At 37.9% G+C, this 25,911-nt stretch overlaps 1 protein-coding gene across 1 annotated transcript in view; it reads left to right on the top strand.

Moving 5' to 3' along the window:
- Positions 1–25,911, top strand: part of LOC126485143 (gamma-tubulin complex component 6) — a 256,718-nt gene that overhangs the window by 148,678 nt on the left and 82,129 nt on the right. The window contains exons 10-12 of the mRNA XM_050108806.1: positions 18,810–19,029; positions 20,542–20,776; positions 21,059–21,251. Coding sequence (XP_049964763.1) covers positions 18,810–19,029; positions 20,542–20,776; positions 21,059–21,251 — 648 coding nt within the window. The remainder of the gene's footprint in view (positions 1–18,809; positions 19,030–20,541; positions 20,777–21,058; positions 21,252–25,911) is intronic.

Raw genomic sequence — 25,911 nt, 5'->3', positions numbered from 1 at the left:
TTTTAATAATTATTTGAACTTCAGTGATTAGAGAATTGAAATATTTGCAGCAGTTGGTGCTCCACAGCTTGTAGATATCAAAAGTCATGTTGTACCTCCGTCAGCAGCTATGAAAACTTTTATCATTGCTATCAGTTACAATTGTCACAAATCATCATCAGACATAGAAAGCTTTTCAATCACAGCCTCAATGTGGATATGTCCGTTCGACTCTGTCCCACTCTACAAGACGTTATCTACAGTGTGTTTGAAAGTCCCCATTCATATGTCTAAACAGTGGCTAATATATATGAGTACTGACATAAACACTGGACAAGTGGATCTATGTGTGCACCACCATGCCTGACACTGAGATCTAAGTATCTCCATGTCCTCTTTGATATCTTGTGGAGCATCTCGGGAATTATGTTGTAAAAGGCTTTCCCAACACTTTTGTGCAGTTCTTCATTAATGTTGTATTAACATTGGGCCACATGGTGCTTGATTATTCCCCATAATGGGTTGTCTGGCATGTTAAGGATTGGGTTTCATAGTGCCCATTTCAGTGTGGTTCAACAAGTTACTGAACTACGTCTAATCCTGTGGTCTCAAAAGTGTTCATCAAGGAAATCACACTCAAATAGCAAAATGTGCTGGACCGCCACCCCACTGTAACCGCATGTGGTCCACCATTCCTTTGTCTTCAAACAGAGATATTAACTGTGTACCCTTCAAAAAAATATGCTCTTAACAAGTACTGTGATGACATCTCGTCCTGTGTATTGCGAGGTGCAGCTCTTGCACATAATGGGGATTTCATTTAAACCAGAAAAATCTACTACTCCACTGTGAATTTCAGTATATCACACATTTGCCAGAAAGTAACAATCTTGAGCAACACAGCATTTGGACATTCTGTGAACAAATCATGGCAGGCTGAAACTCACTGTTCTGTGTTTTTGTCAGGAAAGGAAAATGGCAGATGTAAAGCAGCCAAGAAGGCTTGTCACAATAACAGATAGTTCATTATGCCAACCCCATACATGATTACACCTCACTGTTGAGGAAAAATCATGCATGGACAGGAAGAAGCATGGCCAGAAATGACAGATGATAAGCTGCATCTAGTAAAGTCAGCAAGACATACTATTACTCGTTTTATGACATTTTAACCACATCCATTCCCACTAATTTTCGTAAAGCCGCTGTTAACCTTGCCACTGAGTGCCCATAAACTGCAAACACACACACACGCACACACACACACACACACAACAACAACACACACACACACACACACACACACACACACACACACTCATTATTATCGATAATTTTTTCACGAACATCAATCTACTAATAAATCGTTTTATTTTTGAATTTTTGTTGATGTGGTCATATAGTGTTGAGAATTAATTTCAGCAGGTACTGCTCAGTTGATTGCTCAACATTGGAACACATTACCTCTTGTAATTTCTTACATCTGCTTTGGGGCCCGCCGTTGACAGATCTCTGAAACAAAAGCACATTTCTTCTAATCAAGTGGGGTTGCGTTACAAGGTAGGGCCTTGCCGAAGTGATCTCTAAATGTACTCATTATCTTTCTCACTTTTTGCCCTGTCTGTGCACAGTGCTTTTTGTCAGCTTCAAAACAGGAACACAATAAAACACTTATTTAATACCCCAATTGTACAAAGTCTAGAGGTGTGCTGGGGCTTCTTGCACACACTGTAGAATGGGTCTGAACTCCATATGTTTACTCAGAGAAACTCTGATCACAAAACTTCATGTGCCTGATGATGATTTTTGACAACTGGAACTGATAGTAATAATAAAGATTTTTCATACCAGCTGATGTTGGAAAATGAGATTTTCAGTAAATAAGAGAATTGTTTTTCAGAAAAGAAGGGGATGAAGATGTAATATAGAAAAAGATATGGGTAATGAGAAGATCAAGATGAAAAGTTTCTTGGTCTGGCAGAGAGATGGTGTTGATATAAATGTTTTTTTTTTATGTTGATACATGTTGCACAATAATTCAAGTCAAGTGTCAGTTGGTGTGCAGAATAGTCTGTTCATATGTTTTTTTCCAAGTAATCATATTGAGAATGTTTTGGTTACATGGTTAAACTAGAATATCCTGTGGTAATAAAATTCTTCAGTTTGTTTTATCATAAAAAGAACTTCATTAAAAGACAGCAGATGTATGTATGTGACTATATTTCGTCATCTTCAGCCGCTAAGAAAAGAGTGAGTGAATTCATATGTGCCATACGTCTCTTGAAGGTGATCCGTATAAAGCCTGGCCCATAACTGCAACCATATAATTATGAAAACATTTAGGTGTTTCACAATATAGAAGTGGGTAATTGAGAATTAAAGGTGTATGAAATAGCAATTAAAGATATATGAAATAGCTAATAGGTTGGTGCGTAACTTCGTAGGGTTTCTGTTTTGCATGTTAGTATTCTGGTTGCTGTGAGTTTATTTATCAATTGGTCATTTTGTATTTGTAGTTCATTATTGCCATTTGAGTTTACATATTGTTATTTTGCCATGTGGAGATAGTGAGTAGAGCTGCGAATGCTAGGAAATGGAGTGCCAAGTGGAGGAATTGGAACATTTCCAACATATACTTCTGTTTGAGTTTAGTGGAGGGATGAAAGTGGCAGAGGCAGCTAGAAACATTTACACCATATCTGGGGATAATGTCGTTTGACAGAGCACAGCAGGAAAATGATTTTCTCATTTTAAAGAGGATTGTTTTGAAATTAGTGATTCTCCACATTCAGGAAGACCTTGGAAGTTTGATGAAGATTGTTTAAACACATTAATCCACAATGATCCACATCAGTGTACTCAAGAACTGGCAAGTCTCATGAACTGTGATCATTACACCATTGTGCAACTTTCGCATTCAGTGGGGAAGGTTCAAAAATCAGGTATGTTGGTACCACATGTTCTAAGCCAAAATCAGAAAAATCAGTGGTTGGCCATATGTACGTATCTGCTTGCTCATCATAAATTGGCTCAAGGACAATAGTGACCATCCCTATCCTGTATTGTTACTGATGATGAGAAGAGGTGTCTTTATGCTAATATAAGGAAGAGAAAGGAATGGCAGAACCCAAACAAAGTAGAAGGTACAAAGACCTGCACGCATCCACAAAAGATAATGTTACGAATGTGGTGGAACAATGATGGTGTGGTGCCTATGAATTGCTTCCCCGAGATGCAACCATCACTGCTACCATTTATTGTCAATAACTGAGACATCTTGCAGACACAATCCAGGAACAGTGACAAGGAAGACTGTGCGAAGTGTTGCTACTCCACAATAATGCCTGCCTGGATTCTGCTAGACTGATAAAAAACGCTATGCAGGAGTTGGGTTGGGAAGTCATTCTGCAAACACCAGTAACAATACAGGATAGGAATGGCCACTATTGTTCTTGAGCCAATTTATGACGAGCAAGCAGAGACTTACATGTGGGCACCTGATGATTTTTCTGATCTTGTGGCCTCAGATTTTCACCTTTTTCACTCTCTATTGAACGAACTTCAAGGAACTTCCTTTCCATATGAAAACGCACTTCGAACATTGCTCTATGAGTTCCTTACCTCAAAACTGAGTGATTTTTAGAGTCGCAGAATTAGAAAGTTACCCCAGCATTGGCAGAGTGTTGTAAATAGTGAAGGAGAATATATTATTGATGACAAAAGTCTCTGTCATGTGTATCTGTTGTGTTTATTAAGCTTACGGAAAAATGCTGTGAACTTATGCACCAACCCAATATATACAAGAAGATATAGTATGACTCACTTTATATCATGAATTAAGTCTGAGAAAGCTTGGAGCGAGGTGATTAACTTGCTTACTGAATGCATTCTGAAACAAATGTCTCAGAAATGATTGAACCATTTTAAAAATAAGTGTGCCAGTTTGTCACTGTAGTTGAGAGATGCACCCACCACTGCTCACCAGAAATAGAACAGAAATCAAAGCAGGAGGTTGGGCCTTGTTGTGTATCACCAAAAAAGGCAAAGTCAATTTAATCTGTCCTAAATATTATGGTAAGTGTTTTATGTGATACAAAAGTTGTTTTTATTATTTCACTTCCAAGAGGAAAAACAGTAACTGATGAATACTACACAACTCTTCTGGATCTATTGGATGAAAGCAACAGTAGAAGAGTTGTGGATTGCAGTGATCCACAATAATAACAATAATAATAATAAACAATATAAGGGTTGGGGTAAAAGTCATTGCAACTGCCGTTTTTCTTGCAGATATGTGTGCAGATCACAAAGTGCTGTTTTTCATGGAGAAGCTGGACAGGTGTAGTGTGCACTCACAACAGATGGCTCTGTGTCATGCGAGATGGAAGCAACTTGTGTTAAGCAGTGCACATACATCAAAATAGCCATTATCTGAGATAGAAATGCATGAGAATGTCACGGTGAATTGGTGGAAGTGCTTGGGAATAATGCCCTCATTATGTGTGGGACAAATTGCCAGTGTGTGGACTGACATGGCATTTGCCATCATAAAGCAGCTTCTGGAGGAAGACAGATGATGGACACTACTGGAGTTAGAGGGCGCAAGTGGACAGGATATTGCGAATAGGGCTGCAATTGCGCAAAATTGCATCACAGTGGGTACTGCATGAACTGACGGAAGTTCAACAATGAGTGAGATATGCGATATGCTCTGACTTCTTAGCACACTGGCAACAGGACAGCAACCAGTTCTTGTCATGAATAATTGGATTGATGAATTTTGGGTTAGGGCATATGAATTGGAATTCAAAGGTCAGTCTGGGGAATGGTGACTTGCCAGATTACCAAGACACTAGAAGTTCCATCAGAATGCATCACTTGTGAAATTCATGGTGTTCATTGCGTGTGGCATCTGGGGTGTCATTGTGTGCCACTTTGTCCCACATGGCAGAGCAGTGAGTGCAGAGTACTACAGAGACTTCCTGGTGTGACAGGTATGATGTGGAATTTGGAACTAATGTCTGGATCTTGTGGACAGTGCAATCATACTGCACGACAATGCAAAACCACACTAAACAGCGTTTGTATGGCAGCAGGTGCGATGCTGGGAATAGGAAGAATTGGAGCACTAGGAAAGGTAAAGGAAACACTATGTGGTAGGTGTTTGAGACTTGAGAGGTGCAATGCTGTGCAACAACAGATGACCTGACTCAGACATGGTGTGACAGATTATGATGCAGATGGTACTCAGCACCTCCCACATCATTGGCAGTGTATGATGAACATTGCAGGGGACTACTTTGAGGGCCCTTAGGCCCAGTTGGTCACGTCAGCTTATGTGTGCTGTGCTGTAATCAATTTGCATCATGAAACCAGTATTTTCCTGTACACTACCACAGTAAATATGTGAAGCACAATGTTCATGTGTTCTTCAGTGTCCACACACATATTTCCCACCTCATCCTTTCGTCTGTATGTGTTGCATTTTCCAACCCAGCTGGTAGCTTCAATAAAGAAAAAAAAATAGAAGAAGAAGTTGCATTGATTTAGGCCCTACCCTCATAATTGTAGTAGTAGCAGTGAAGATGCTTCATACTGTGGTTTTTGCTATGTACTGGCTGATTACCCAGTGTGATATACAAACTATAAAGTAAAATCTTTACAAAACCCATTGGTATCAGTATTTATATGTCATTACATTTCCATCTCTATTCACATTATGACCAAAGAATCCAGTGTGTACTTTTGATGTATATGTCACACTGGTTTGCAGCATTGTTACGAACTATTTATGCCTCCTGCTGGGACATAGGGTCACTATGCATTGTTTAGCCAAGCAATATGTTGCTTCTTGTTGCTCGAGTCATTGTACATTTGTTTGATGTAACATGATGTTGACAAACTCTAATTCCATAATAAAATATACCGAATTGTGAAACGTTCTTGATGTTGTTCTTATGTCTTTGGCAACTTTTGTACATTTTTCATTATGTACAAGATAAAATACTTTACTGAAACTTGTTAAAAATGTTATACATTGTTATAGGTATGTTCTGAATTATCTTTTGTTATCTTAGAGTAACAGTCTTCATTTTTGTTGAATTAATAGTCAGTCTCAACACAGTGTCTTCAGTTTTAATTTCATTGTGCGTCCTTTACATCAAGCGACCGAAAATTGATACACAGTAGTTATTAAGAAGTTACATAGTCTTCCCTTAGCTGCATAAAAAATAAAGTACATCTGAGAAGCTGTTTGTCAATCAGTAGGTAGTCATATTTCCATTTTTTATTTGGTCCATTAAATCTTAACATGTACAGCACAGCACACCAGATATTGAACAGTTCACTGCAGTTATATCTTCATGTTTGCATGATGTTTTCTATGTATTAATGAATATAGTTTTTCAGCTCTGAGTTAATTAAACCACTTTAACTAAAAAATTACAGCTGAAAATATGAATAAAGTAATATTATTGATTACAGCGTTTGTGTGCTACAAGTGAGCTAATATTAATAATTACAGTCTTTACATGCTACAAGTAGATAGTCATATTGACTCAATATTTTTGTAAGTGATAAAGAATGTGGCTTATACACTTACCATAAACTTTCTTGGGCTTTCAAAGATTTTCGAGGAACTCTTCCAGATTATAAAAGCAATGTATTAATAGTTATTCTTTTAACACTGCTTTAATTTTTTTTAGATGATTTATTACTTTAATTTCTTTTGGCAACTTATTGTAAATAATTTTAGCAAGATGTAATATTCCTTTAGGCACAAACTGGTTTTTATTTCTGGCATGTGACAGTTTACTGTTTGTGTCATGATGATAAAGATTTTCATTTTTTAGAATGACACTAGATTTTGTTGTTGCATATTACCTAATAAACATTCCACTTTCAGAGAGGTAAATACTTGGAAGACGAAGAATCCCCATTGTTTTAAATAGTTATGTGCAGGGTTTGTTCCTTTTTATTCCAGCCATGATTCTCGCTGTTGTTTTTTGCATTCTGGAGAGTTTTAGGCAGGATGGCAAATTATCGCAGAAAGTGATCACATGCTGCAGAACAGAATGTATATTAGCATAGTAAACAGCTGTTCGGCAGTACTTATGACAACAATATTCAGGCACATGGTACTTAGTCCCTTAAATATGCCATCAGGGTGAGTACTTCCTCTAAGGTTATCTTGGCACCAGATCCCCAGAAATTTTGTGTCAGTTACACTTGCAATATCTGTGTCTGATATCTTAATTTTTATATCCTCTTCACTATTTCTCTTGACATCATGAAAATTAAGGCAAAAATAGGGTGGAACCCACGACGGAGCCCTGTTGTATACCATACTTTACTTCTTTGTAACCAGAATAGTATCTGGTTGATTTATTATCTTCTTGAAGTTGTATTTCTGCTACTTTCTTGGAGCCTGTAAGATATGATCTAAGCCAGTTGTTAGGTGTATCTTTGATACCAATACTACCAAGCTTCTGCAGCAGCAGGATATGGTCTGTGATGTCAGAGGCTTTAGACAGATCAAGGCACATGCCAGTTACTTTTTCTTCTCCACTATCAAGTTTTTGGAGCACTTCACTCCAAAATACACTAAACTCTCGTTAATCGGGTGAATCTCAGTAGTCCAGCCTCTCAGTAATCTGACCCACATCCAGCCTCTAGTTGCTCAAGCAGAAATGATGCAGATGATAATGAATTCTCATGTGCAACAATGTTGTTAGTTAATTGCAATGTTAAACTGTGCTTTACATATTTGAAATTGTGACTTTCTTTAGGGGTCAGTATTATGGCTTCTAAAATGAAACACATTGTACTAGACCTCAAGCAAAAACTCAAAATTAGAGACAAGTGCAACTGAGGTTCTTTGCAGAAAGCCATTGCTGCTGAGTACAGTGTTGGAAGAGCAACTGTTTATGACCAATCTTCAATAGATGAAGAGATAATTAAAAGCATATAGGGAAGATATGATGAAAGTGATGAAGAAGAGGACATAGGAGAAGAGAGCATAAAGGTATCTCACACCGCTGGTGCTGAAGATGCAGATATCTTCCTGGAGCACATTATGCAACAATAAGAAACATGCAAGACCAATGTAATGCCTGTAAAGCCATTGTGTGATAAAGCGCGTCACGTATCTTCGTTGCAACAACTAAAAATTTGGGACATGTTTCGTAGTGAGTGGTGCTACTGCATGTGTACACACTGAGGAACTCAGTTTTATATGAAAATGAGTGTATCTTTGGATTTAACACAGTGTAATCTAATGTGTTTCGCTAAAATTAAGACTCTCTCAACAATCTGGCACTTTTGCTAATTCAACACCCATACGTGTGAAGAATGGCTGGATTATCCAGTCTAGTGTATTACTGTCTCTGTTGATCAGCCATTCTGGAAACCTTGTTGGACTGTGGATAACATGTTGCTCTCTTCTGGAAAATCTAGCAACCTCTTATGAATTTTGTGGTGTCACCGCCAGACACCACACTTGCTAGGTGGTAGCTTTAAATCGGCCGCGGTCCATTAGTACATGTCGGACCCGCGTGTCGCCACTTTCAGTGATAGCAGACCGAGCGCCACCACACGGCAGGTCTAGAGAGACATACTAGCACTCGCCCCAGTTGTACGGACGACGTAGCTAGCGATGCACACGGACGAAGCCTCGCTCATTTGCAGAGCAGATAGTTAGAATAGCCTTCAGCTAAGTCCATGGCTATGACCTAGCAAGGCGCCATTAGCCTTACATAGCAATTGATAGTTATCGTATGAAGCATGTCTCATCAAGAACGATGTATACAACAAGGATGGATTAAAGTTAAGTATTCCAGAAGCTACGTACTTTTCTTTATAGCATTCATTACGTATCCTGTTTCAAACCTCACGCCATCCTTCGTGTGTTTATGGCGTGCATTGCGGTCCCCTCAAATCACACTGTGTTGGCACTTCTGTCGACACATCAAATTTTTTTCAGGTATTCATGAAAATATGGATTGCAAAGCTGTAGGTCTGTAATTGGTGATGTCTACTTTGTTAATATTTGGACAGTGGCTTGAGTTTCACTATCTTTAAGCAGAAGGAAAGATTACAGTTGTGAATGAAGTGTTGAAAAGGTGGACTGATAGTGCTGCAATGAGGTCACCTGCATTTCTAATGACATAATTTGGAATCTCATCCGTACCTGACGAAAATTTTGTTCGTAACTTACTAATTGCCATTATAATGGAAAGAAATAGGGAGTCAAGGTTTCTATTTAGATTTGCTAGTGATGTGATAGAATTGTTATTCAAATATTTTATATCTCAGAGTAGTTGTTCATTCTTCTTCTTCTTTCGATTTCGGCCATCTTTGGACCACGTTCAACAATTCACTTGCCCGGCTTTTTGATCTTTTTTTCTCTCTTCCCAATATTTCCTCATCATTTTCGAGTGGTTCCTCCTCCGCTCTTCCGACCATTTCCTGTTATTATTCTTTAGTTTCGTTTCTTCTGGAAAACACTTAATTTCGTTCACTATTTGTCTAAACTTTTCCCTGTCCCTGATTGACTCACGGGTGACATTAAAATAGGCCAAATCCTTTTTCACCATCTGTATCCATTTATTGTTGGTTTTTTCGTTCCTGTTACTATGTTCAAACACTTTTCTTGTTAGTCTGTTTCCATCCATCCTCGACAGGTGACCATAAAACGTTAGTCTGCGTTTACCCATTGCCTCACTCACTTTCTCAATAGTTTTGTATATTTCCTTATTACTCTTTAGCTTGTACTCTTCTCCAATCTTTCTCGGTCCTAATATTTTTCTCAAAATTTTCCTTTCTTTCTTTTCCATGTTTTCTATTTCCCCCTTTTTGTTAAGAGTTAGGCACTCCGATGCATACAGGCATTCTGGTCTAATGACAGTTTTATAATGTCTTAATTTAGCTTGAATCGAAATGTTTTTTTTGTTATATATGTCTTTGGTTTTTTGAAAAGCAAATTCCATTTTCCTTGCTCTCGCCTGGTTTGCACTCTTGTCTAAACCATTCACTTGAATTATTTCACCTAAATACTTAAATTTTTCTACTCTCTTAATATTGCCGTATTTAGTAATAAGATTTTTCTTGTTATTTCTATGATTAGACATATACACGGTTTTTTCAAATGAAATCTGCAGTCCAGCTCTGGCCGAAACTTCTTGTAGTTTCTCCAGGTAGTTCTGAGCTATTTCTTCGTTTTCTGTAACTATTGCCAGATCGTCTGCAAAAGCTAAACAGTCCACTTCTATTTTTTCTTTTTTTTGTTCCAATTCTGATGTCATTCTTGGTGCCTTTGAGTTCTTCTTTCCATATTCTCAATATCTTTTCCAGTACGCAGTTGAAGAGGATTGGGGATAAACCATCACCTTGTCTAACACCTGTTTTAATTTCGAACTTCCTTGAAATTTCACCCATAAATTTAACTTTGGCCTTACTGTTTGTTAGCGTCTGTTTGATAATTTGAATTGTTTTCTTATCGACCCCAAATTCTTCCAATACTTTCAGTAATGTTTCTCTATCTACCGAGTCGTATGCTTTTTTGAAATCTACAAATACTATTGCAAATCTCTGGCCTCTTGAGATTCTGTAACGAATTAGTGTTTTCAGGTTAAATATTTGTTCAACACAGGATCTACCTTGTCTAAAACCTGCTTGATATTCACCTATTTTTTTATCCAGAACTGGCTCCACGATTTGAAGTAATTTCCTTGACAAAATTTTGTATCCTACTGGTAGTAGCGAGATCCCTCTATAATTATTAACATTCATCTTATCCCCCTTTTTGTGTAGTGGGTGTATCAGGGCACACTGCCAGTCTTCAGGAATTCTTTCTTCGTCCCAGATCTTCTTAAACATATGTTCCAAAACTTGTGGGAGGTTGGTATCCATTATTTTTAGGATTTCTGGTACTATGGAGTCTTCACCTGGGGCTTTATTGTTTTTTAGACTGTGTATTATGTGTTTTATTTCTTCAGCGTCTGGAGGTTTTGACTCGGTATTAGTATTTCGGTGGTTTTCGAAACTCATTTTATCTTTGGGTGGTTCACAATTTAGTAGATTCTCGAAATATTTTGCTAATATTTCACAATTAGTCTTGTTTGTCAAACCTAGCTTGTTCTCTTCATCTTTAAAACATAAATTTGGGGATTGGTATTTGGTTAGCTGTTTTCTAAAAGTTTTGTAGAAATCTCTAGAATTATTTCTTTTAAAGTCTTCCTCAATCTGTTCTAGGTTATCCTGAAATTGTCTTCTTTTTTTATTACGGAAAAGCTTGGCTGTTTCTCTTCTCTGGATTTTAAAATTGTCAAGATCTTGAGGATCTTTTGTGGAGTTCCATTTCTGCCACAATTTCTGTCTCTTCTCCAGGTTCTCATCACATTCATTGTCCCACCATGGATGTCTTCTTACTCTTTTCACGAGACAATTTTCTTTTGCTATTTCAACTATTTCGTTTTTGATCTCCTCCCATCCCGCTTCCTTATTTATTGTGGATATGCCATCGCTATCTTTGTGCAATGCTCTTTGAAACCGTTGTTTAATTTCTTCATTTTTTAAAGTTTCTGTGTTATATTTTGGAATTTTGTAAAAGGTTTTCTTCTCTTTTCGAAATGGGAGTGGTCTGAATTTAATCGTAGTCAAATAGTGGTCTGAATCAACATCAAGGCTTTTCAGCACTTTAGTGTTTTGAATTTCTTCTTGACAATGAAGTGAGATAGCCACATGGTCAATTTGGAATTCTCCGAGAAGTGGATTTGGTGATCTCCATGTTTTAGTTTTTCGGCTCAGCTTTTTGAAATGTGTTGTCATTATTTTCAAGTTGAAATGCCTACATACCTCTATAAGCCTTTCTCCATTTTTTGAAGTTCTTTTGTGACCTGGGAAGAGGCCTACTGTTCCATGGTATTTTTTCTCCCTTCCTATTCGTGCGTTAAAATCGCCTACTAACATTTTTATGTTCTTCTTTGAGCATCTATCCAGTTCCATTTCAAGTATCTCCCAAAATTCTTCAACTTTCTCCGGGTTATTTTTGTTGTCCTGGTTTATGGGTGCATGACAGTTGATTATAGAGTATCCTTTGTTTTTACATTTAATCTCAAGAATGGATAGTCTCTCAGAACTCGAGTAGAAGTTAGTAATTGAATCTAAAATTGAGTGATGTACCAGAAATGCTGTTCCCAGGTATGGCATTTGTTTCATTAAGATTTTACCTGGTTTTCCTTTAAATAAACGATAGTTTTCAAAATCTAAAGCAGTGTCATCTAAAAACCTTGTTTCTTGTAATGCACATATTAAAATTTCTTTCTGGTTCAGCTTTTCAATCAATAATTTCAATTTTCCTACTTTAATTAGAGAGTTTACATTTAGGGTTGCAAACATAGTTGCTTTCTTAAATTTCAGCGTTGAGGGCTGCATACATGTTGGTTGGGGTCCTCCAAAATCCTTTGACCCCTTTGCATTGTTTCTACGAACAACGGAGGATTTGCCATTCGGTCTACCTCTTGGAGTAGTGTCTATCTTTGACGACGTTCCCATCATGCTTTGCAGTAATTGTTGGATAATAAATTGGGGGATCGGGTTGCCCCGAATCCGAAATTAAAACCAAGGTAGTAAGCCCTGGAGTTAGCTCTTCCGCTCTCTCTGCCGTTGGGAAATTGTTCCTCTTCCGCCATTGAGACCGTTGGCTGGGTTTCACCTAGTAACCCTAGGCAGGGGCCCTATGACAGGGTGCTACCATCTGGAGCCGGACGGACCCTGGTTTTTTTACGAGGTTGTTACTCCTCCCCCTGTTCATTATTATTTGAGAAGTATGTATTAAAAGCACTGGCTACTTCATCTGAATTAGTAATGTGTTTTCCATCATTGATTGTCTAGCTGGAAATCTACCTTCTTTTTTTTTGGGGGGGGGGGGGGGGGGGGGCGGCAGGCAGGCTAATTTCCTACTTGCTGTTTGCTGTCTTCCAGATGGCTTTCATTTTGTCCTTGGCCATTATAATTGGTAATCATTTGTCATTTTTTTTAGCTTCGTTTAGACTTTGTGGAGCACTGTCTCATAATTGTTGAAATACACCACCGATTCTTCAATAACATTTCGTGTTTTCGATATTTCATAAAGTCTCCTCTTTCCAACACAGGATATTTTAATGCCTGTTGTCAGCCAAGAAACATTTCTGTTACTAGTTTTGAACTTTTGGTTTTTATCTGGAAATGAAATATTGAAATACGTGAGAATAATTCCACGAACATGTCAATTTTTTTACACGTGCCTTCACAGTTGTACATTTCGTTCCATGTTCCTTATTTTTAGTAAGTACCTGTGGTTTTCTAAGTTTTGGTTGTTAAAATTTCTACCTTTTCTTGTTATTTGTTGTTCATTATTGCCAGTAGTCTCTGTTCGGAATTCAATAAATTGTGCACAAATATCACTGAAACCTGTATTTTTATTTCCAGTTTTGTATAAATATTTATCTGTATTTAGAAGTACCTGATCTATAGTACAGCTGGATGATTTAGTGACTCTGGGAGGGGATTTAAAGGTCATGTATATGTTGTAAATTTGTAACAAGGCCTCAACATTCAATCTGTCTTTTGAGTTCTTGTTGAAATCTGTGTTAGTGACCACACATCATAGGTGTTTTACTAAACATTTTTATACTATGAAGTGGCTTCTCAAGATTTTCAAGGAAAGTAGTTATGTTTCCATCTGAGCATCTCTCTGTACAGATAACAATTATATTTAAATTAGTTCTGTAGCAGAAATTTTGAAGTCTCTTTTCCTAGCTGTTCAATGAACCTTAAGCAACAGGGTTTGATGTCTGCTTTAACATTGATGCATGTTCCTCCATACCTAGTGGTATTTCTTAAAAAAAAAAGTGAAACCATATTTTCTGTTAACCAATGTAGTTATTTTCCACTATCTTCCATTATCACACTATAATTGTTTGTGCACACACGTTTTGGTTTACTTACAGTTCCTTCCACCAAATTTTTGTGAGATGGCCTTTTTTTTTTTTTTTTTTTTTTTTTTTTTTTTTTTTTTTTTTTTTTTTTTTTTTTTTTTTTTTTTTACACTTCATGAATGCAGTTTTATTCCGTCACTGTTTTCCACTTGCCTGTAGATCCAGTTTTAGAGTGCCGATTATGAATTGTAAACTGGTTATACATCCATTTAGCTTTGATGTCTCATCCTTACAAGTCCCACATGCTTTCTGTTTTCCTATAAATTTCACTTTCTTACATGGAGATATATGATTTATTTTTATACTGCCCACCATATTGTCTATATTGTGTATCTCACAAACACTTGGTCTAAATAATTTAGGAGTAAAGAAGACCCCACACACTGAATAGTAGAAGATAGTAGGAGCATTAAGTCATCGATCTGCACACACGAAAGAGGTAGAACAGCTGCTAGCTTTTGAGATAATCCTTTGCTGAGCTAGAGTACACACACACACCCACACACACACACACACACACACACACACACACACACACACACACCATCTATGCCCCCACATTATGACGCATGGACTCAAAATACCGAGATAGCATTTTGTCAGATGGCTAGAGTTGGATGGGGGTCTGTCGGGTGGGATGTGTAGAGGGAGAGAGAGATGGGAGGCAGGGAGAAGGGTAGGGGATGGTTAGCCAATAGTGGTACCAGAGCTGGTAGGGTGCAGTCCACGATGAAAGTGACATGGAGATGTGGATTGGATGACAAGACAGAGGAAGGGGAAAGTGTGGGGTGCCAGTACAGGGATAGTGGTTTAACACAGGAGGAGGCTAGGAGGGCTATGGGAGCAAAAGATGTATTGCATGGATAACTCCCGTCTGCATAGTTCAGAAAAGCATAGCTGTTTTTCATGTAATTTTTGTATATAATGTAAACTTTGATAACATGCTAACTTCTACAGGTATGCATTATATATGCTTAGGTGAACAGCACCAACCTGTGGAAGAAGCAAATCTGATGTTATATATGAGGTTTTGCATGCAGAAACCTCTATCAGTAAGTAAAGGAATGCTCATCTTTTTAATAACTGTTCGGAAATGTCTCAAATCTAATCTCACATTTCTTCCCTAGATCCATCCCTGATAATAAGCAAACTTGCAGCTACTGAAAGTGTTACCATTTATAGCTTCAGAATTGATTCCAACCAAAACAATCTTCCTGCAGATCATGTTCCCAGCATAATTGTAGTGATAGTTCATTGTAATTACCTACAGAAATCTTCATCAGCTGTCAGACATTTCTTTGGTCAAAACTTTCTACCATGGTGCCTCAAAATTGAAACCCAGCATTCCCTACAGTGCCTGCTTATATCTTTTGAGCCATGCCAAAAACTTTCATCTGAATCTACCTTCCTCTAAATCCTCACTACACCCTGTGTACTCTCCTCTTACTTGCCCCTCAAGATTCGCAAACTCAGTTAGGTGGGTTAGCTTGCTGTTACTTATTACTACACCCATGTAAACTATATCTGTACCAGGTCACTATTAAACTTGCTTTTGAGTCCCATAAAAGCACAAACACATACAATTGTGTCCTTAAGGCTCAGAAACTGTACCACACAGGCCATAGCTTACTCTTTGCTGTAAGGACAGTCAATAGTCCTACCTCTACGTTTCCACTATTACTGACCAATTACTGCCTGTTCCCCGCTTATCATTGTTAATGTAACTTGGCTAGACACCGTGTGCCATGACCATTGTCATGTTGCTATCATACAGTACCTCTCCCAATACTTACACCACTGCAAACCTACCACTTCTTTCTCATAAACAGATGTGCATCATATCTGTGGGCATTCAAATGGAACTCCTTTGCTAACTGTTTTGCAGGTCACACTCACATGAATTACTCCAGTTTATCAAAAATCCTGAAATCTCAAGTGCTTTATACCTATTAAGACGTCTTAACAGTTTGTCACCAATCAGTGACTACTTCACCATTAATAGCTGCCAGCGATTCCCTTCCTAAGAGCCTTACCACCAACAAATAATACATATCCTCTCCAACTAATATGTAGAATGTTTCAAAGTGCCTTTTAGAGACACACGTTATCCTTCCCACTTGTCTGTAAACCTCCCTGTGTTTCTAGTACATCACACACAGCTGCTAATCAGTCACAAGGAGGCATCTTTCTTAATTCGAAGTCATAACATGGACTCGATTAATGTCCTCAAAATCTTCCAAGTGAAATTTACAACCTACACAGCAAATGGAACATCTAGGCAATCTGTATGTGAATCCTGCTCCTTACCCTATGCCCTATATGGAAAGTGAACAACCTCTATGTGGCCTTTCCTATGCTCCTATCCATTACCTTAAATTTTAGTCCTGTTACAAATACATCTTTTCCAGTAAGAGCAGGGCTACTTGAAAAAGCAATTATTACACAGATTTCTGTTTGGTGTGACCAATAAACAACTCTGTACTCATATGAACAAGAAGTATCATACACATCCTTCTCTTCAGGATGTGGCAAACTTGAACAGCAGTGTTGCAGCTGATTTCATGTATGCCCTCTGTCATCCTCAAGCCTACACTATATTCTTGGAATTACATGTTGCTCTTCGGGAACATTTGTAGATACCTTTCCTTGAGGTCATGCAGTGCTCATGGCTGATATGCCCGCTAAACCCACTAGGCCGAACAGGTAATAGGATTGTGGAAAGGGCCAAAGGTTGAGGTCTGTTTCTCCTTCTAATTATCATTTATTGTAATTTAATAACCTTTACAACCAAAGCGGCACATAGCCAGACCTTTACCGAATGCAACTCTTTCACGGCTGAAGGCCTCCAACCAAGAAATCTTAACAAATCAGTAAGATAAAAATCCAGTTAAGATAGCAATAAAATAATTAAAAAAAACTGCAAACATATGCAAAGTGCAATACAAATGGCTAAGGGCCACAATTAAATTTCAAAATTTCAGAATATATTACCATAGACTTTTAAAGGCAGAAGGCCAGAATGTTTAACAACAAGAAATCTTAAAAATCAACCAGATTAAAATGTAATTAAAGGGGCAAATCAAATAAATTAAAAAGCATATCACAGCTACGTGGGAAGCCTTAAGGCTAAGCAGATAGAACATAAATATGCAAGGCGCAATACCAATGGGTGAAGGCTACAATTAAATTTCAAAATTTTAAAATATATTACCATAATCTTTTAAAGGCAGAAGGCCGCAATGTTTAAGCTTGAAAGATAAATTTAAAAGTTAAGAATTTTTAACATTGCAGCATGTCAGCAATTGTGAATAATTTAATGATTATAAAGAATCTGCCTCGATTGCAAATAGAAATCGGCTGTTGACCTAGGTTTTGGGGTGGATAACTACGCCTTCTTCGAAGCACACTAAAACTACAATCTGCCTAAAGTGGCATTGTCCAACATTAATACAGAACACCCAAAAGGGCAAAAGATTCGCATAAAATGTGAAATAAATGGTACGTGTGTACCATGTCAATAGCTGTACTTAGCTCAAACATCAGAAGTGTGCTTCCTCACCCCAGCCAATGTTCAGTGGGCCACAGGCTCTTAGGTAATTGCATGGTGGCAATGGTCAGGCGAACCATGTCGAAGCAGACCTCACTGCTGCTCCACCCCGACTGCACTAGTGCCGCATTGCAATTCCCCGACTGGCAGGTCCGGACTGCGCTCCAGATGCAATCCAACTGACTGGCAGACCCGAACCCGCAACCTGAACTCTCTTACGACAGACAACGACCAGGAAGTAATAGCAGTCAAGCAAAGATACTACGAGAGGGGATATACCGATACGCACTGCTAGCGCTGGTCGTGGTCAGGCAGAGCAGCAACTCAGTGACAGTAGTAATTTAAATTAACATAGTGAGGTGGAAGTACATTAAAAACAGGGAGTAAAATACATGATGGGGGGAACCCAACCCACGCACGGCTCAACGGCCACAGTTTTTGCTAGTCCCTGTTCTATACCTGCGTCTGCCACTCTCCTAGTCTCCTACACCTTACTGTGCATGTGGGTGCTCATGTTTCCTTCTTGTATCCTTCCTCCTAACTTCATCATGTTTTTCTGTCTTCAGTTTTAATTTTAGACCCCCCCCCCTCCCTCCCTCCCTCCCTCTCTCTCACTCTCTCTCTCTCTCTCTCTCTCTCTCTCTCTCTCTCTCTCTCTCTCTCTCTGATGTGCACTCACTATCCCTCCCCATCCCCTATCCTCTTTTCCTGTTTTTAGAATGACTTATCATTTGTTAAATTCTGACTACTGCTATAATGACAAACAGCAAAAGCTATTATTCAAATAATATAAGTTACATCGGTCTTTGGTACTATGGCCACTTACAAAAACTCACGATGTTTCATTAAATAAATTCTTTGTTATTTCATGACATTTACTGTGTTAAGTCACTGTTAATCACTTTTAAATGTGTAATTATAACATTTACACATATTCCATGGCATCTGCTACTGGAAATTAGGAAGGTGGACAGGCAGGCTTGATTACAAAGTGTGATAGAACTTTCTAAACAAAAGTAACAGATAAGAAAAGTTTCTAATTGAAATCAGTGCTACATGACATTCTCAGACAACTGTGTAACATACAGAAATTTGCCCACAATTGCAATTTTTTGGAGCTCCAAAAAGCCGAAAAAGAGAAGTGGTAGATGATATTTATTATGTTTAAACTAATATAATTTTTCCCTGTTATTTATGGCAGATAAACTTATTTTATTTACTTTTTAACCACAGTAAATTTTTTGAGTATTCCTATTTGAAGATATATTGTTGAAACTGTATTTTAAAATTGGACCAATTGTTTGCAGGTATGTGGAGCTGTGGCTCTTTGAAGGTAAACTAGATGACAGCCAAGAAGAGTTCTTTATTTGTGTTCGACCAACTATGTCTCTGTCACGAACTCGTGATTATTGGAATTGGGCCTTTTATGTGAATAAGAAAGCAGTTCCAAATTTCCTATTGGGACTTGAACATGATATATTGGACTGTGGCAGAGCCATTAACCTGCTCAGAATCTGCTGCCCAAAGGTCTGTGACTCTATGTATTTGCCACAGGAATGAATGTTCTATAACATAGGCTTCTTTTAATACAATAATGGATATTCGTAGCTAGAGTAGAATTTTTTTGTTTACTTGCAGGTATGTGTCTGCAGTTCTGGCGCACTTTGAAACCCTCACACTACATCATTGTGGCATAGTGTTACTTGAACCAAAAGAAAATGGTGCGGCCTATTGATGAAATGGAGATGGCGTGCACCATTTTGTTGTGGCTTGTATAACAGCATACTGCAGTACTGTGACATGGGAATTCAGTGTGTAAAAGGACTGCAGACATGTACCTTCAGACAAACAAAAAATTAATTATGTGACATTACATTTTGAGATGATAATTAAACCTTTGGATGTACCCCTTGTAACCTGAACACTTTAGCTATCCTTCATTCTCACATTCTTTTTATTGTGCCCCATAAAGGAAGAGAAAATAAATCTGTTCTAAACATGTTTTTTTTATCTGCTACTCTAATATACTTCTGCAGCCAATTTAGACTTGTTTCTGGAGCATATATTGGATTGCATTATCTATAACCTGCTTAATCACAAAAATGAGTCCTTTAACCCTCAAGTGGGTGCGCCATTTTTCATTATGTGAGTGAGCATGCAACACTTTTTGTGCACATGTAAAGAATAGCTGTCTGTATGTTGCCAAGGTAAACATGTATGAGCAAAATTACAGTTTTTTCTTCGTTTAATTAAACAATAATAAAATAAGCTAACATTTTGTGAGCTAAACCACTGTTTAATTAAATAATAATGAAATAAACCTTTCATTGTATCACTCTGTTGCTACAAGCAGTTTTTACCCACACAAATGACCCACTCAAAGCATTGAACAGTGTAGCTGCATCGGATCCCGGCCAACTGCTTATTTGATTACCAGTTATCTTGTAGATAACTGCCTCGTGGTGGTGTTGTGCTGCTAGCTGCTTGCTCAGAATGTGGGGCATTTTCTTGCAAGGATTGTAAATTTTTTCTCATTTAGCTTGCTGTTTATTTTATATTACCGCTGCTCATTTGGACATATGACAACACTACTTATTAATGCATTAGCTGCAGCAATAGTGAAAGAATTGGTATGGGCTCATAAGTGTAAAGCAGCAACAGAGTGGTACAAAACAGTGTTATTTGTGATAGGTGCACTTTATACACAGTTGCACCCACTCGAGGGTTAAAAACTAAAGTTTGAAATGTGTTAAATTGTATGAAAAGGAAAACTCACTTGGAAACTGTAGAGTTACAAAAATATGCCCAGCTTTTAGAACTGTAAGTTTCGTCCTCAGGAAGGAAAGAGGAATATGTTGGGGAAGGTGAAAAGAAGGAGCAGACAGCTCAGACCACAAGTTGACATAGATCCAACTTTTGTGAAGGAGTTTGAAATACTTCTGATAGTGTTTATAATTTCATAGAAAATGTTACACTAATACAGAATCATGTTTTACCATCTTACATTAATTTGAATTCCTTTTCATTGCACAATTCCAGAATCCACTTCTCCAAGAGCTGGAAAAAGGAATCCCACATTTGAGACTTTGTGGAAGTACAGAACAGCTCAAGCAGTTAGAAGTTGAGTGCTTAAGATTTGAAGAAAGAGTTTCAGAAGCATGTGGTTTGACTGGCCTTGCAGCCAGGGACTTCCTTCTCAAAAGTCAAGCTGCAAAATCAGATCTGATAGATAAGGCTTCCGATGCCAGGCAACAACACGAGAAAAAAATTCTAGGTTAGGCAGTAAATTTCTTTCATTTGTTCTGTTACCTTTTATGGCAGTTTCTTGTAAAATATGTAATACATAGTAGATTTCTTAAGTAAAATAATGTCCAAATCTAATCACACTTCGGCTTTTATCCCATATGAAAATATAGGGATTACATGTTCCCAAACTTTCTTAGAGTTATTGTTTGTGATAACTGTAACAATTTTTAAAAAAATAACATATTTAGCCTGTCTCCCTTATTTGTAAAATTTTTAATGTTCTGAGTATTTATGTACTGTATTTCAACAGCTGAAATAGAGGAGAAACGTGTTCAAAAAATTCATGATAAAAGGCAACAAATGGAACAGTTGCAGGCACAAATTATGGAAGCTAAAGAACACCGCTTAGCAGAACGCAGAAGACAACTAGCTGAGGATGAGGCATTAAGACAACTAAATGAATATCAACAACAAGAGGAAAAGCGCATGAAACAACTGGAGAAGTAAGACACTGTTGATAAGTTACTATTATGATGATGATTGAGGATGTACACAGAAAATTGTTGAATCTCACTGTGAAAAATAGTTTAAGTCCTAGTAAAAGTTAGATTTTCAAACTGTACCTGTTTGCGTTGGATGTTGAGCATTAGCTTGTCAGCCAATTTGGCAAACTAGACATACCGGTAGTTCAGATCTGCGCACTGAAATAAAGCTATGTCCCTGCGTGTGAATGAGATTTTCCTGGTATATGCTACTATTGAAAAGCTCTTGGGTTTTCACCCTGGTGAACAGCTATTCATCAGTTATGTCAACTCAGACATGGTTTTAAACACTTTTACCCAGATGTTTAGGACACTGACACCCTGTGTGTCTGTTGCAGCATAGGTTTACAGTATGCATATTGTTTAAATACATAGTCACGCAGAATAGGATTTGAATCATCAAGAGACATATCAAACAGAACTTTGCTTTTCAGCTTATAAGGCAGTGACATTTTGAGTTAGAAATTACCACCAAAACCTTACGTAAAATAAGGGGAAGACAACCTTCACCTGTAATGGGTCGATGCGTGGAGCACAGAAACACATAACGGAAAACATTTGCACTAGCTTTTGAGCTCTAGCTCTTTTTCTAATAATAGCACACAACCACACAGACACCCAAACACATACTCCCGTGGCCATGGCAAAACTCACTGCACGCTTGTTTATATAGGGCTCCACCTGAACTGACTTTGTTGCTTGCGGGAATGTAGTTGCTTTCTATACACATTCTCCCAACAGGATGGTTGTGCTTCCTGGAAATGATAGCATCTACTCAACAAATTCTTCTGATAGCCTACCATAGCATCAAACCAACAGAAATGTAATATTAAAAATAATAGACTGCCAAATATTTCTGAGAAGTTTAAGCTACATTCCATTGTGCTATGTAAATTATGAGCACAAAAGTGCTGAGTGATTGCCAATAGTATTGGAACTTCGTGCAACCATGACCTCCAGCAAGGATATTATTTCTCGCAGAGGCATAATGCTTGTTTTTACTGAAGAGTGAAACAATAAATGGAAGTGTGGCACAGAAATAGTATGAAAAATGAACTTATCAGTGATGAATTCAAAGAAACAGCCACTTTTTATTGATATTCAATTCATTGACCTCACCTAAACACAACACAGCTGGTTTCAGCCAAATGTAATTAGCCTCTTAAAGTGTCAGTGCTATGAACATACAGATCGTTACAAGCTAAAGACATGTGAAGGAATGTAAACAAGATGTGCATGAAAGAGAAATCTTTTACAGTGCTGACAATTGTGTAAACTATTAAGGTGATCACTTAGTCTGGATCTGAGAGTGCAAGACAGTCATCGAAGAAAAGAAGATATAGGAGATAATGAATACAAATCAAATGTAATATTATGAAAGCATGAGAATTTATCAGGTCAAAAATCGCCTGAGTTAGCTCAGTTTTTCTGCTTCTGTGGTCAAAAAAGTCAATGGAAAGAATTCCTCCTCACAAATTCTATCATTAAAAATTGGTATGAACGTATGCATTTGTAAATGTTCATGCAAGTTGTGAGATTCTTGATCAGTTCCGAGGTGGTTTTGTCACACAAGTGGGAATGTCCATAAGCATGACAGTTTTAAAAACTTTTCTCCTTGATCAATTTCAAAATCCATAGTTGTAAATCCACAGGTTCAGTGTTTGAAAATTACATTGTTTTGGTGTCAGTTCATCAATTGAGAGAAATGCTGTCAGCTTGTTATAGGTTTATTTGTACAAACATCCATCACACTTGCAATACAAGCTGTGGTGGGATTTAACATATTTAGAATTTGATGTATATTCTTTGGCAAGCATGTTGCATCTCTGTCTCTTGAGAAATTGTGAGCATGTTAGCCGCAATAAATAACACACATATAGAAATGTTGACCAAGAACAAAATGAGATACAGTATGTCCACCGAGGAGGCTACTGACCCCCCCCCCCCCCCCCCCCCTGCCTCTGCCTTTCGCCTTTCCTCCTAGTAGAGCAGAGCTCTGAGAATGTGGGGAATTACCAGAGAACTAAAATGTCCAGCTGTCATACAAATTGGCTTCGGTAATTGTGGAGTTCAAAGGTTTTCCTAGTGAGGTGATGATGGAATAGGTGTTGCTGCCATATGCAGCTTATTGCATTTGGTGACCAAAGGAAGTAGCACTGCAGTGGTTGGTTGGCGGCAGGTAAAGCTGTCAAACGATGTTATGGTAGTTTTTTGGACGACTAGTGAACCAGGTGCCACTTGAGCTGAATGCTGCTATGCTGTGCAGGTATCCGTAAATTGGTCAGAGACTGCACTTCATGACCCTCGATAGATTTGTGACGATGAGTACTTCGCATTTTAAAGTTTTTATTTCTCTTCTTTTATGGCATTGATCTTAGATTGTGAAATCAAGCAGTTATTCCTTAACTGCGAAATGTCTTTTAGAGTATATACTGGAGGTTGAGATATCATCTTAATGTATCCAGCTACTATGGATTTACATGCAGTAGCTCAGATGAGGGGACAACATTTTGATTGTTCTTGTTTACATTTGATGTCTGCTGCTGCAATTAAACTGTATGCCAGAGTTGCTCACTGTTGCAAAAAGTAGTCATCCATGTATGTACAAGGCAGTTGTTTGTGATGTATTTCAGTTGTTGGGATCCTGTAAAAACACTAGCCTGATTAGTTTAAGTAGAATATCCATGCTGGACCACGGTGTTGATTTTCCCTTTTGTTTGACAGTAGCTGCTGATAAAGAAACCACCACTGGGCCCCTGTTTTGTTTTGCAGGTGATGGGGTGATGGTTTTGAGGTTGTTGTTATCTGCATTGCCAGCAGTGTTGCATGCATTGACTCATAGACCCTTGTAAGCTTTGCTGTGGCAAGCTGTACTGCTTACATGTTGGTAAATACAGTGTGTGATGCACTTCATAATCTACAGCCACTAAAGTGGCTGTAGTACAAGCACACAGGCGAGTATGGCTTCATGTGCTGTTTATTACCATCCCTGGGGCCCAGAGCAGTGGAACTGCGAAAAGGCAGCAACATCTTCTTGTGTGCTGCAGACTCTCATCTCCCATCTCAGTAATTTGTTGTTTGATTGCATCAAAGCAGTGTTACAAAGTCTGAACTTACTCGTAACCCATCAGTTGGTATTCCAGTTTGATGGCAGAGGCTGTCACCGTGGTGACATCGTCTTGGAATAGTGTCAGTATCAACACTTGTCCATGCTGAAACAAGCAGTAGACCTTGTCGACAATTTCTGCCCAGGAATTAATGTCATTTTTGTTGCATGTTATAACTGCTGTTTTAACAGGTGGCAACAGTTGGTGAAGCCATATATGATGTAATGTTGTATCTGTCATCTCCAACTCAACAGCAACAATGCAAGTGAAGCACCAGTAATTAGACAGTGCTCCATCACCTATATTGTCATTGTTTAACACTTGCTAAATATGTTGGTATTTTTATTTGTAGACCCTTTCTAATAATGTTGTTTTAAGATTCCGGTTCCTGTTTTGCCACTGGTGTGTTTATAATACTGTCTGACAGTAAAATCAATGTATGAGAGTCCAATGCAATAATTGTTAGTACAAACTGCATTTCATCATTTGAAACAAAGTGTGCAGCAACTATAAGTTCCAACATACAAAACCGAAATGCTAGTTGCTGTGGCAAAAATGACTGGATTTCCACTTTCTTTCGTAGTGTGGTTGAGACACTGCATGTGACAGACAGAAAGTTTGTCACCCCTACTGAAAATCCTAAACTTTGTGGAAATATTTTTCCTTTACTTTAACTTCCATAAGTCACTATTTTCACTGAGTTTGGCTACGTGGTGCTGTCCAAAGCATTGACAGGGTGTAACAATCTCTGTTGTTGTTGTAGGCATTGTTGATTTGCTTAGAATTTTTTCCTTGTTAGTTTCCATTATTCTTCTCTGTGTGTATCTCAGCTATAATAAGTAACATGCATACAGAAATGCTGAACAAGAACTAATTTTATTTACTACTTGCAAATATGCATTCAGCATTAACTTGTGCGCCAAACAAGAAGTGAATGCATCTAGTACCAAAGAGAGACCGACTTAGGTGCTTGGGACAAACAGAGAATCAGCATGTCGATCGACATGCTGTATACACTATACTTGAAACTCCCAAAAAGCAAACATGCACAAGTTAATGTTCAATGCATAACTGCAAGTTGTGAATAAATCTAGGTTCTAATTTAGTGTTATTATATGCATGTTGTGTATTGTGGTTGAAGTACACAAAACTTGGTAATCCTGCAAAGAAAAAAGGACACTAACAAGCAGGGGATTAGAGCTAACAGTGCCTACAGCTACTGATGTCAACAGTGTTTTACCAGGACTGCAATATAAGGACAATTTCAGTGCAAATAGTGACTTTCATCTTCAGTAACTCCAGTGAAGAGCAGACATTACTATTAAGTTTGGGACATTCAGCACTTGTGACAAACATTTTGTCCGTAGGTTGTTGAGTCTGAACTGTGCTGAGAAACAAAGTGTAAATTCTGCCATATTTACCACAGTAGCCTAAATTTTGATGAAATTTAATTAATATTGAATATTAATGCATTGAATTCCATAGATTGGTTTTGGTATCAAACTTTATTCAAA

The sequence above is a fragment of the Schistocerca serialis genome, chromosome 6 (assembly GCF_023864345.2).
Source record: "Schistocerca serialis cubense isolate TAMUIC-IGC-003099 chromosome 6, iqSchSeri2.2, whole genome shotgun sequence".
NCBI classification, from domain to species: Eukaryota; Metazoa; Arthropoda; class Insecta; order Orthoptera; family Acrididae; genus Schistocerca; species Schistocerca serialis.
The sequence above is the reverse complement of the archived record's forward strand: the minus strand, read 5'-3'. Positions and strand labels throughout refer to the sequence as shown.